Source organism: Schistocerca americana, chromosome 1 (genome assembly GCF_021461395.2).
Source record: "Schistocerca americana isolate TAMUIC-IGC-003095 chromosome 1, iqSchAmer2.1, whole genome shotgun sequence".
Taxonomy (NCBI): domain Eukaryota; kingdom Metazoa; phylum Arthropoda; class Insecta; order Orthoptera; family Acrididae; genus Schistocerca; species Schistocerca americana.
The window spans coordinates 428,434,858-428,448,876 of record NC_060119.1 but is presented as its reverse complement, the minus strand read 5'-3'; the positions used below and the strand labels follow the sequence as shown (position 1 = coordinate 428,448,876).

Genomic DNA, 14,019 nt, shown 5'->3' with positions numbered 1-14,019 from the left:
AGGAGTTTGTGATTACTAAGCCCATACTGGCACAGAAATCCAAGAGTTGTTTCCCGTTCCTGTTGGCCTCCACATCCTCTCCAAATTTACCCATAACCTTTTCACACCCTTCTGTTCGATTTCCAATCCTGGCATTAAAATCACCCATGAGTAGAACACTGTCCTTGTCCTTTACTCTAACAACTACATCACTGAGTGCCTCATAAAAACTATCCATCTTATCTTGATCTGTCCCTTCACAATGCGAATATACTGACACAATCCTAATTTTCTTGCTAGACACTGTCAAATCTATCCACATCAGTCGTTCGTTTACATACCTTATTGCAACTACGCTGGGTTCCATTTCTTTCCTGACGTAAAGCCCTACACCCCATTGTGCTATTCCTGCTTTGACTCCTGACAGGTAAACCTTGTATTCTCCCACTTCCTCTTCTTTCTCACCCCTTACCCGAATGCCACTAACAGCTAAAACGTCCAGCCCGATCTTACTTGCAGCCTTTGCCAGCTCTACCTTCTTCCCAGAGTAGCCCCCATTGATATTAATAGCTCCCCATCTCATTACCATTTGTTTGCCAAGTCGTATCTTAGGAGTCCCTGGTTTGTCAGTTAGAGGTGTGACTCCGTCACCTCCAAAGGTCTGAGGCATTTTGCTCTGATTGTTGCCAGCATCATATTTAAAGTACCAGGGAAGCAGATTGCTAGCCTTACTTGCCCCGAGTCCCATTGGCTTTTACCCCTAACGGTTGAGGGACTAACCAGTGGATTTGGTAGTCTTTGCCGTATGAGCACAAAGGTGACCACGACTCATAATATGTCCGAGATGCCCAGCCTTATTCCAAAGTAACTGGTATCCCAACTGTCGGGACCACTTACTTGGCCACTCATACGTTGCCCGTGGTTCATGAACTAGGACATAACTACAGGTACCCACACCATGAACTTCTAGTGACTAAGTTACAGAAAATAAATCTTCAACACCGGTAAGTTTCTAGTTTAGCTAGGAGACAGAGTTTCCAGTTCTATCAAATAAAGTGGTAATAAGTTCATTACCTGTCTCATCCACATATCTGTGCAGAAAGGCTTTTCCTTCTTACCCGTATACGAAAAATAAATCCAGGAACAAACTTCACAGAGAAAACAATCTGAGACTGCCTTTACCTTCTGTGATTCCTGATTTTAAAAGTTATGTCACATGCGAAACAGGTGGATCCTCCTCAACAAATTCCAAGGAAGTCAATTCCATAATGAAAACATTTAGGTTAACAGAAAAGTGAAAAATACTTTAATATTGCATACTAGACCTACCCACTGTACAATAGCTTCATCAGTCCTTTTAATGTGGTACAGGTGAAATGTAAGGCACTATAAAAGCATTAGGGCTATTAAATGATTGGTAAATACATAAAACTGCATCCAGTGACTTTTTTGAAATAGTTATTTATTCACTGCATGAGGTGGTTTTCAGGCATTTTCAGGTCCATCTTCAGATGGGGTACAGGATTTTACATAGTATTTCAAACATAATGCTAGCTAGGTGCTGACTCTTTTGTTATTAATATACATCTGTCTGCTTCCATTCTGATGGCCAGTTGGTATCAACAAAAGTTCCCATACTGTCACAGTAAGCAAAAAACTAAATTTTGGAACCAAATTGGCAGTGGCAATGCATTAAAGCATCTTCCATCTTCTTGTCACAAAGCCAGCACCTAGCATTATGTTTGAAATACTATGTAACTTGCTGTACATAATCTGAAGATGAGCCTGAAAATGTTTGAAAACCACTTCATGCAATGAATAAATAACTATTTCAAAAAAGTCACTGGATGCAGTTTTACTTATTTACACTGAATAAACAGTCACGGGTTCTTTAATATCCATAATGGATAAGCTTAACTACACCATTTGTGTTGAATTCAATTACTTATATGTACTTCTTTGTGTTACATCCATCATTTTACATTACGCATTACTTTTCTTTGTAAGGGCTCAAGAATGTCATGTTCCTAGCATATAAAACCTTCACGATTCTCAAAGGAGTGCAGACACCAGGGCTCGGCCAGATACCTGACAAGCCGCAGGCCTCGACAGCACATTGCGGCTCATGCACTCCACTGCCACTATACTTGAGCTCAAATACCCCTGGTGTGGACAACAGGATGGAGCAGTTGGCCGCAGCCGGGCTTGAGTGGGCAAATATGGCACAATGTATGGCTCTAGTCACAATACCACAGATTGCAATGGTGAAAAGGCTTACTCTTACAACTGATTCCTAGGGGAAATCTGATTCTTTGTTGCGGCACCAGTCTCATCCAGCCATAGGGTATTCGAGACAGCCACATGCATAATTTTGCTGTCGAGTGTTCAATAACACTGGTGTTATGGTGGGCTGGATTGCTACACACTGTAGCGTAAAGCAACACTTCACACCCGGCTACATGATAGGAATTAAGTTACTGCCACTATACACATGTCCAGTGGAAGTACATACACCCACAATTCAGCCAACAGCTTCATTCCATCGCCATCATGCATTTGTATGGCACAGTCCCTGTGTTAATCATCAGTCGGATGGACAGCCGAGCAACTGTATCTTCATTGAACAGCATCATCAACTAAGCAGTCATTTGTCTATGAGTTGTCAGATAGTCTCCACAGTTTTGGGCTTTGAATGGGTACTGCTGAGGCAAGGCCTCTCATTGGGTGCTGTCACCTGACACTCCAGCCGCCATTTAAGGTTCTGGGTCAGTGTGCCTGCACATCCCTGCCAACTGCCTTGGGCCATAAACAGAGTATGTCTTTCCAACCGGAAGCTCGCTAGGTTCTTGAGTGGACCACCGTCTCACATCAGCGAGGCTGCCGAAACCACCAGCCTCCATTATGCTGCCTCACTCACTGCTACTAGCCACACCGAGCACCTGGGCTGCTGCCATCAACCTGCTGTATGAGAAATGTCAAATAATAAAGAATGTTTCAGTAAGTCACCTTCCTTGACTCCACACTTGCCACCTTTACTGGAAGAACCCAGCCCCACAGCCTCTCACACACAATGATTTTGGTGGCAGCAATGGCTATCCTGCAACACTGGTGTGAGTGTAGTGGTCCAGCAAATGTGGCATCAGCAGTGGAATCGGTGGAGATCCTGCTTTTACTGTCACTTGAGAGTAAGTAGCAGATGTGTATCCTGTAACCATTCGGGGGTTCCTTATGACCATTAGTCCTGAGTTTATTTCCATCCTCTTCCCATTGTCCTATTAATACTTTTCATTTATATCAGGAATAGATAGGCTTGTGGTACTCAGAAAGCGTCCAAAGGAAGAACCAATGAAACCAGTTACACGCTTGCAGTGTAACCTACCAGTTCTTGTGACTCCATGTGTCAAATCGCATGATGTATTATATTGGACATGCCAACTAAGGGGGCATTATACCAGGCAATACAGAGAGTATGTGTGGCTGAGACATGGAAAACCACAGGTACTGGGGAAATTCATATGAATGTACATGGTAAGCAAGTGGAAATGTAATTTATTGTAAACAGTGTTGGGAAGTGAGTTAGGAATTTAGGAGTCCTTCAAACATCTGTGATAGTAGATACGTGGTTTGATGTCTACTGAGTACCAGCACTCAGCGTGGAGCCTCTCTCTTATTTTCCACTCCTGTATTACACTCCTTCTGATTCTATCTGTGATTCTTTTTTCCAGTGTGGTAGTTAAAAGAAATTAGTGCTGCAGCAGTGTCTTATGGTTTGGGTTTTCTGTATTCTCATCATGACAACAGTGTAGTAGGACAATACCTCACAGAAAGGTCACAGGCCATGACTTCATTGTTATATTGTTCCTGGTTCTTCAAAGCTCAGTAAGCATAATAGCAAAAAAATCAAAGTGCGATATTATCAGAAATGATGTAAGAAATAATGGGAGTCATGATGGGAGAACATATCTGGTTTTGCGAAATATGACAAGGAGAAAACGCTATTGTGAAACAGGAGTGGATTAAGGGTTCATGTGTTGAAGGTTGTTTTTTTTTGCTCCGACCTAGTGATAAGATGTTATAGTTAATAGGATAATGTACAACATGGGGAATAGGATGACTATGTAGGTGAAGATGAGTGATATGGTGTGATGATAATTTTGTGTGGCTCACTGGCCTGTTGCAAGTCTTTCAACTGGATGCCATATCAGCGACTTGTGTGTCCTTAAAACCAACAGCACCCAGTTTTTCCTGGACGGTCCCTCACCCAAGTACTTGTCAGGCCCAACGTTGCTTAATTCAGTGATCAGGCAAGAAGTGGTGTTATCAATGTGGCACGATTCTTGGCTTCTGATATGTTGAAGAAGCTAGTGTAAGAAGGATAATTCACAGTAATGAATGAGTACTTGATTCTCTACTTTTAGGTAAGTAAAAGTGGAGTACTAAGGTGGAAAAAAAAACCTATCCCTATGATGTGGCTTGACACTGCTGCCGAATGGGCCAATGAATGATGTAGCCTGTAAGTATTTTGCCTAGAGACTAAGGGCAACAGCCTAGAGATTATTACATAAAATGGATCCTAATGTGAATGGTATGGACAAAAGTGACCACAGGAGAGTAAATAGTGATGGGAGAAAGAATGCATCAAAGCTGCAAAAAGAGGAGAAAATGTAGACACAGTTGTATCACCAGTAATTCATAGGTTCTGTAGTAGCTTGGAATTCAGAGCACTGAATTCTCCCAAGGCAAGAATTGTTGTGGCATCAGTCTTAGGCAGACCACAGCAGACAGGCCACAGCTCAGCCAGAGACATGTGGACTAGCCTCCTACATAATCTTGGCACTTTTGCAACAATGCTGGCATATGGTATGATAAAATATTCAATAATAACAAACTTTTTATTGAGCCAGCATTCATGACACTGCACTCGCCATGAGAAGATCCCATCCTCACAGCTCCCACACACTTCATTCTGGGGACACAAGTCGCCATTCTGCAACAATGGTGTCAGTGCAGCGGCAACACAAACATTACACCATTTCATGCTGTACACACTGGTTGCTGAAGGCTGAATCTACCTGGACCCAGAACAGTCAGAGCTGATACAAAATTCTGTATAAAAATTGGTAAAAAACCCTGAAAACCCAACTAATGCACAGCACGCAGGATGTGATGGTTCCTGGCAGTATCATACGTCTTCTGCAGATTGAAGTACATGGTGGTCAGGTGTCGGCAATGTGCAAGAGCATTGCATACAGCAGATTCCCGATGTTTCAGTTGTTATGTGGGGGAACAAAGTGTTCAAAAGCTGCTTAGATATTATTGTAAATATCCTAGGACTTCCAGGCACCAACACATTCATCAACTGATCAGTCTTTCAAATAATTTACACATACCATTCATTAAAGAGATTGGTTGATAGTCAAAATTTGTGGTTCTTTTCCTGGATTCAGGATAGGAATATTGATACTCTCCTTCCATTGGGAGAGAAATTCCCCTTGTTGTCAAATACAATTGAGAAACCCGAGGATGTGTTTTATTCTGGTGTTGCTAAGCTGTTCAATCATCTAACCGTGGATTTTAATGCGTTTGGGGGCTGTGTCTCAACACACTGCTAAAGCCCTGTGGAGCTCCCATTTACAAAATGGAACATTGTATGATTCCAGGCCTTGTACACGGAAGAACAAGTAGGTTCACTTAGCTAGGTGTTTCCAGATCAGAAAATTTAGATGATAGTTACTACAAGTGAACAGTTCGGTGAAGTGCAATGACCAAGGGATCAGAAAAGATCCCACCATTCAGGTAGATGCCAGGACCTACTGTGGATAGTTGGTGACCACAAATGTGGAGTTTAGTCCATACCTGAGACGATGGGGCAGTGACTCTCACAAATGGTGCATATTATTCTCAACACTTCCCTCTCTTTTCTATCCAAAACCCGCACTTTTGCCCAAAATCTTTTGAGAGCTATTAAATATTCTGTAGAAGGATGGTATTTATATCATAACATGCTCGCTCTTCTGTGCCCTCCGATTGTGTTTTTCTTCCAACCACCATGGCACAGGTTTTGAGTGGGGTGGTCTGAAGCTATTGTTGCCTCCAAGTTTGTGATTACCAATAGCATTTTGTTCCACTCCTTTGGTATCATTCTCTTGACTGGCTTCAAAACTTACTTCGGAGGTGAAAGCTAGTCAGTTCACTTTCAGGAGAAATCAACAAGGTGCATGTTCCACTGGTTGGTGGTTTGGGAAGGAGAGAGTAACAAGAAAGTGGTCGTACGGTCACAGAAGACATCATGTATGTTCCACTGGATCAGAAGTGAGATTCTCTGGCTGCAGATTGTAATATCCATGGTTAAATATGTTCTGTGGACTGTACTGAAATGTGCTGCAGCCCCAGTCTTAAGTAGCAATATTTCCTGTCCTGAAATTTGACCCAGGCTAGAAGTGTTTTTGCTGCTCACTGTAGGCACTGAAGCTCCCTGTGGAGACAGCTGTACACTAGACCCACCAACTCATGATATGGTTTGTATCCGTTTGGGTGTAGATAAATATTAATATACTGTTACCCCGACAGTAGACACAAACTGCCATATCTTGTACGACAGTGTTTAAAGGTACCCGCTCACTGAAAGTGTTTAGAGGTACCCGCTCACTGAAAGTGTCTGAATGTATGAGTGGGCAGATTCTTCCCCGATGTCCTCTCAATATTAAAGTGATTCCTTTGCTACAACCTACAGGCTGTGGCTCTTGCAACCATTGGTTGGTGTTAGATTGCTGGCCTGTTTCATCCTGGGCGGAGGACAGTTTCAAGTGTGCACTCTTCCCTAGTGGTAGCAGAGGAGAACAAGGTGTGTGGGGCTGCACTGGTGGGGTGATTGCCGCTAGTGCTGTGTGGTTCGGGGTGATGTAAGCTGATGTATCCTTCCTCAGCTGAGAAACAGGCTTTGAGATGCAGCTAGTGCCAGGAGTTGCCACTCAAGATCTTTTTATTATCTTGCTAGGTGGGGATTTGGTTACAAAGTTTGGAAAGTCTGATGTCATGTCAGATGGGTAGAGTCATTTGAACTTTTTCTTAGCAACTTGTTATGATAGGTGGCCTTGGGGGTTTCATCTCCTTCTAGAATACTGAACATGTCAATGAATGAGATGAGTGGTGGTCTGGGAAGTTTACACATGTAGGGGGTTGTTCTCAAAGTCTACAGTCATCTGTTATCCTCCTACACACCCCACAAGTATGTTCCTTAATAGAGCAGGATGTGTCCAAAACTCAGGCATGTAAAGCATCTCATAAGTGTTGCCAAAGATTCTCAATTGGTTCTAGAACACAATAAAAACTGAGTGAACTATCTAATTTCATTTCCTGTTGCCTGCCTTTCATCCCACGGCATGGTCAAACATGGAAACACTATGTAATTGTAAGCCTCTGCATTGAAACATTGTTTTCTATCTGCTGAGACAGCCAAGTAGGCACTGCTATTAGTATGAGTAAGTTTGAACCATTTCATTTCATTGCAGATGGTCTCACCCTGATGCCACTCACTCTGACTGGAGTCCCTCCCGTGTGCAATCCGACCATAACAAGGCAACTGTGAGGGTACATGATGACACTCCCATCCTACAAAAGATTGGCTACCACAATGGATTTCAGGTGTGAACATGTATCTACTCTAATGGCTGTGAAAAATTAGATAAGAGGCAGTCGAGCCTCAAAAGGGGACCATAAGTAATTTAGCCAAATAGGTTGAGGGAGGGGTTGTGATGTGAGCTAATAATGACTGTCATTTGAAAATAGCCAAGTCTTTAATGTGAAAGCTGTACTAGGCATAGGACACCTTTTAACTGCCTCGTATGACCGGCAGGACTACACATGGGTCTATTCTAGTCCCCAACACTGCAGGGCAGTACATTTTAAGATAATACTTTGAAACAAAACATTGTTGCACACACAAAAGCCATTAAAAATTTTAATAACAGTTCTGTAGTAGCAATACCAACCCGCATTCTCTTCAGCCTCTATGGTCTGACGAGCTTCACGTGCTTTTGTCAACAGCTGAAGCAAGGTTGGAGTCAGCTCATCAGACACTGGTAATGATGCATCTGAGTTGTACACCATTGTCAATGCTCGGAGATCACCATTAAGTTTTAATGCAGTGGCTCTAACATTAACCATGGGAACAATTTCTGATAATGAGGTGACCAAGTTATCAATTAGGTTACAAGTTTGTTCTGTGAGAACATGAGATGCCACCTGAAAGAAAAGGTGTTTATGGTAAGAAATATTATACCTCCAAAAATACACACACACACACTTACAAAATGGATATATATAAGAAATGTTAATGAAAACAGAATTAACGAACTGAACTTACCTTAGGAAAATACAGACAAAGGAAATTATACACAATTCCTATATTAAGTGAAGATCTTTCATCCAGTAAAACTGCTTCAACATAGTCAACAAAATAGTTACTGTTTGTAAGCATGCCGATGTATTTCCTGTCCACGTGCTAAAAGAATAACGTCAGCAATTAGAAAGTATGAAGCATCTTTCACAGATTTAATTTTTTAACAGAAATAGTACATAAAAACAACATCTATTTCAAAATTTAAACCACACACACACACACAGACAGCTTGAACAGAACACAATGGTGTGAGTTTTTGTTTGTTTTAGCAGCACAAACCTACCAACAAACTATTGTGAGCCCACCCCTGTAATAAATCTAAGCATGTTGGTAACTCCATTCTGCCACAAATTTGTACAATACATAGTGGAATGCACATTTCTTGGTGTTTTCAAGTCATAACTACTAAATGTTTAGCCACAAGAGCATCCGTATGACAATCACATTTTAAGTTCAGAAACTCTGTTTACATTGCCAAAATTTACATTCCAGGAATACAAACATTTCATATCACAACTGAGGAGATCACAAAATTCACAAACACGTTACAAAATTGAAATGGAAACTGGTTCTACCATTCTGGGGGCAAGAGTCAACCTTTTTTCAAATCACTGATTGCTGATAAAGCATGTTCCATCATTTACTACATTCATACCAATGGTGGCTTGGAAAAATTTTGGATATCAGTGAAGAACAGGGCTGCAAAGGCAAATTTATGAGGCAAAGTGGACGTTCATCAGTTCATTTGTAGACACTTGCTGCTGATGTTTGCTGGATTCCTTATGAAAATGTTTTAATGACTTTGTCTGCTCCTGCCACAAGTGCAAGCACCAGTCACTTATATACTTTTGGATCAGACATGGTATTCCCCATGATAATTTGTTTAAAAGAATGAATGCTTTTTACAATTACTCTATCCAAGAACTTCCATTTTTATTGATGTTCTTTCAGTTTTAAACCACAAAAAAAGAGGGAAGAAAACTAACTACAGAAAACGACATTCAGTGCACGTCTGTGAATATTTCTGTGCATAATTCCAGCATTTTAATAATCTTACTTCATTACATCATAGGTGTTCCTTTTATCATGTCAATGACAGAGGGAAACATTCCACATGGGAAAAATATACCTAAAAACAAAGATGATGTGACTTACCAAACGAAAGCACAAACAAACACAAACATACACACAAAATTCAAGCTTTCGCAACAAACTGTTGCCTCATCAGGAAAGAGGGAAGGAGAGGGAAAGACGAAAGGATGTGGGTTTTAAGGGAGAGGGTAAGGAGTCATTCCAATCCCAGGAGCGGAAAGACTTACCTTAGGGGGAAAAAAGGACGGGTATACACTCCCACACACACACACATATCCATCCGCACATACACAGACACAAGCAGACATATTTAAAGACAAAGAGTTTGGGCAGAGATGTCAGTCGAGGCGGAAGTGCAGAGGCAAAGATGATGTTGAATGACAGGTGAGGTGTGAAAGGCGGCAACTTGAAATTAGCGGAGATTGAGGCCTGGTGGGTAACGGGAAGAGAGGATATATTGAAGAGCAAGTTCCCATCTCCGGAGTTCGGATAGGTTGGTGTTGGTGGGAAGTATCCAGATAACCCGAACGGTGTAACACTGTGCCAAGATGTGCTGGCCGTGCACCAAGGCATGTTTAGCCACAGGGTGATCCTCATTACCAACAAACACTGTCTGCCTGTGTCCATTCATGCGAATGGACAGTTTGTTGCTGGTCATTCCCACATAGAATGCATCACAGTGTAGGCAGGTCAGTTGGTAAATCACGTGGGTGCTTTCACATGTGGCTCTCCCTTTGATCGTGTACACCTTCCGGGTTACAGGACTGGAGTAGGTGGTGGTAGGAGGATGCATGGGACAGGTTTTACACCGGGGGCGGTTACAAGGATAGGAGCCAGAGGGTGGGGAAGGTGGTTTGGGGATTTCATAGGGATGAACTAACAGGTTACGAAGGTTAGGTGGACAGCGGAAAGACACTCTTGGTGGAGTGGGGAGGATTTCATGAAGGATGGATCTCATTTCAGGGCAGGATTTGAGGAAGTCGTATCCCTGCTGGAGAGCCACATTAATAGTCTGGTCCAGTCCCGGAAAGTATCCTGTCACAAGTGGGGCACTTTTGTGGTTCTTCTGTGGGGGATTCTGGGTTTGAGGGGATGAGGAAGTGGCTCTGGTTATTTGCTTCTGTACCAGGTCGGGAGGGTAGTTGTGGGATGCAAAAGCTGTTGTCAGGTTGTTGGTGTAATGGTTCAGGGATTCCGGACTGGAGCAGATTCGTTTGCCACGAAGACCTAGGCTGTAGGGAAGGGACCGTTTGATGTGGAATGGTTGGCAGCTGTCATAATGGAGGTACTGTTGCTTGTTGGTGGGTTTGATGTGGACGGACATGTGAAGCTGGCCATTGGACAGGCGGAGGTCAACGTCAAGGAAAGTGGCATGGGATTTGGAGTAGGACCAGGTGAATCTGATGGAACCAAAGGAGTTGAGGTTGGAGAGGAAATTCTGGAGTTGTTCTTCACTGTGAGTCCAGATCATGAAGATGTCATCAATAAATCTGTACCAAACTTTGGGTTGGCAGGCCTGGGTAACCAAGAAGGCTTCCTCTAAGCGACCCATGAATAGGTTGGCGTACGAGATCAAAGGCAGAGCCACATGTGAAAGCACCCACGTGATTTACCAACTGACCTGCCTACACTGTGATGCATTCTATGTGGGAATGACCAGCAACAAACTGTCCTTTCACATGAATGGACACAGGCAGACAGTGTTTGTTGGTAATGAGGATCACCCTGTGGCTAAACATGCCTTGGTGTACGGCCAACACATCTTGGCACAGTGTTACACCGTCCGGGTTATCTGGATACTTCCCACCAACACCAACCTATCTGAACTCAGGAGATGGGAACTTGCTCTTCAATATATCCTCTCTTCCCGTTACCCTCCAGGCCTCAATCTCCGCTAATTTCAAGTTGCCGCCACTCATACCTCACCTGTCATTCAACATCATCTTTGCCTCTGCACTTCCGCCTCGAATGACATCTCTGCCCAAACTCTTTGTCTTTAAATATGTCTGCTTGTGTTTGCATATGTGTGGATGGATATGTGTGTGTGTGCGCGCGAGTGTATACCCGTCCTTTTTTCCCCCTAAGGTAAGTCTTTCCGCTCCCGGGATTGGAATGACTCCTTACCCTCTCCCTTAAAACCCACTTCCTTTCGTCTTTCCCTCTCCTTCCCTCTTTCCTGATGAGGCAACAGTTTGTTGCGAAAGCTTGAATTTTGTGTGTATGTATGTGTCTGTTTGTGTTTCTATCGACCTGCCAGCGGTTTCGTATGGTGAGTCACAAAGTCACATAATCTTTGTTTTTAAATATATTTTTCCCGTGTGGAATGTTTCCCTCTATATATCACAAACATCTGTGACATGAGGGTAATAAGATTTATTTATTTTGGGTGATTTTAAATTAAATGAGCCATTATGTATTTTTAATGCATTGTTACCACTGCCTTCTGCATCCTCACGCTGCTGATTGGTGGGAGCAGCTTCCCTCACCAAGGGCAAGAGGATGTTCTGAATCTCTGTCCATTCTTCTGCCCTCTTTGATGAGGGCGTTAGCAGAATCATGTTTATGCCTTATAGTCAAAGCCTTCGGCTGCTACTGCTAATGATTTTTATTCAAAATTTAAGCAGTGGCTGCAACTTGTACCACATTCCTGTCCCATCCCCTACTAGCCCCCTCCTCCCCGAAACCCCTCCCTTTCCAGCCTTGTTTCTCCTCTCACCACCTTTACCCAAAGCAACTGCTCACCCTAGCTGTGTTGCTGCAATGGTACAATGTAATCGGTGTGTGTGTGTGTGTGTGTGTGTGTGTGTGTGTGTGTGTGTGTGCGCGCGTGTGTTTTCTGTATCAGTTAGCTCTGAAGGACATTGCCTGAAAGCTTCGCAACATTGTCAGTCTTCTTCAGTTGAAGCTTCCTGGCTGAGAGGCCACGACTGCTACATATTATTTTTTTATTTTTTTTTAATATGATGAAAAGTTTGTACATATATTATTGGATGTCATGACTGAATTGTGGCAGGCACTGCTTTTTAACCTCAAGTGTGTATTAAAATGCACTAACATTACTAACTTTTTGTTCAGGTCCGGTTTTTGCAATGCTAATTGAAGGAAATTTCCACATTCTCTCAGTCTTATAGTGTACAAAATAGTTTTGAAACGGCTAAGCTTTTGGAAGGGGCTGAGGTCCCAAAAGGGGGCATACTCGCCTCCCTTGACATCTTGAATCTATATACTAATATCCCCATTGATGAGACTCTAGACACCATTACGAGGAATATTTTTTAGATTTGATAAAATAGGTTTAGGTGAGGCGACTGAATTTACTAACCTCATGTCTTTGTCTTTATCTTTCAACTACTTCACTTTTAATGGCAAGACTTATTATCAAAAGGATTGTCTTGCCACGGGTTATAGTCTTTCAGGTATTCTCTCTGACCTTTTTATAAATGATTTGGCAAGTAGGTGTTTTACTTCTCATGAAGAATTACGGAATAAAACTGTAGTTTATCACAGATACACTGATATTTCCATCCACTTTCAGGGTAGTAGAGACACGTGGAAGAACTTGCACAGGCTTTTAACTTGATGCAAAAATGGATACAGTTCACAATGCAGTTTGAAGTTGATTTTCTTAATTTAATTGTCTCTATAGTAGGCTCCAATCTCAGTCATGACTATTTTTTGTAAGGTAACTGCTACTGATACAATTATTACTGCCACTTTTTTCACCTCCCAGTTCACAAGCTTGCATATTTTTCATCAATGTTTCATAGGTTAGCATAATGATGCTGTTAATAAGAAAATAAATGTTACAGTACAGACAGGACAAGCCAATGGATATTCAGAATAGGTCACACGAGATGGGTAGAAAAATTCTTAAAAAAGTACATCAGTCATTTTCTTCGAAGGTTTAACTGCAAATATTTCCATATCCTACTTCAGCCCTTGTTGCATTAGGATTGTGCACACATTCAGGAAAGCAATGGTTCAGCTGGGTTTTTGTCCACAAAAGAATCTTGGACTTGTTTTGTGGCTCAGTCTTGATAAAACTGATAAATTTAAAAACTTGGGCGTTCACAGAATCAAGTGTGGTGGTTTCAATGGCATCTATGTGGGCCAGGGAGAGATTTTGTGACAAGATTTAGGGAGTACACTTTTTTTTTTTTTTTAATTTACTTTTTTAAAATTGTCCCCGTTAATGATGGTTTGATATCTTCCATGTTGAACCTAAGGGTAGGGGCCTCTACATTCTACATATACATCTACATAGATACTTTGCAACCCACCGTATGGTGTGTGGCAGAGGGCACCCTGTACCACTACTTGTCTTTTACCCTCCTGTTCCACTCGCAAATATAGCAAGGGAAAATTGACTGTCTATACGTCTCCATAAGAGCCCCGATTTATCATATCTTATCTTTGTGGTCATTACGCCCAACGTATGTTACAAAGCAGTAGAATCGTTCAGCAGGCAGCTTCAAATGCCAGTTCTCTAAATTTTCTCAATAGTGTTTCTCAAAAAAAGCATTGCCTTTCCTCCAGGGATTCCCATG

At 42.2% G+C, this 14,019-nt stretch overlaps 1 protein-coding gene across 1 annotated transcript in view; it reads right to left on the bottom strand.

The window, feature by feature from the left end:
- LOC124602586 (ubiquitin carboxyl-terminal hydrolase 34) overlaps window positions 1-14,019 on the bottom strand; it is a 499,996-nt gene that overhangs the window by 18,835 nt on the left and 467,142 nt on the right. Inside the window, exons 50-51 of the mRNA XM_047136330.1 lie at window positions 8,345-8,482; window positions 7,971-8,223 (exon numbers count right to left, since the gene is read on the bottom strand). Coding sequence (XP_046992286.1) covers window positions 7,971-8,223; window positions 8,345-8,482 — 391 coding nt within the window. The remainder of the gene's footprint in view (window positions 1-7,970; window positions 8,224-8,344; window positions 8,483-14,019) is intronic.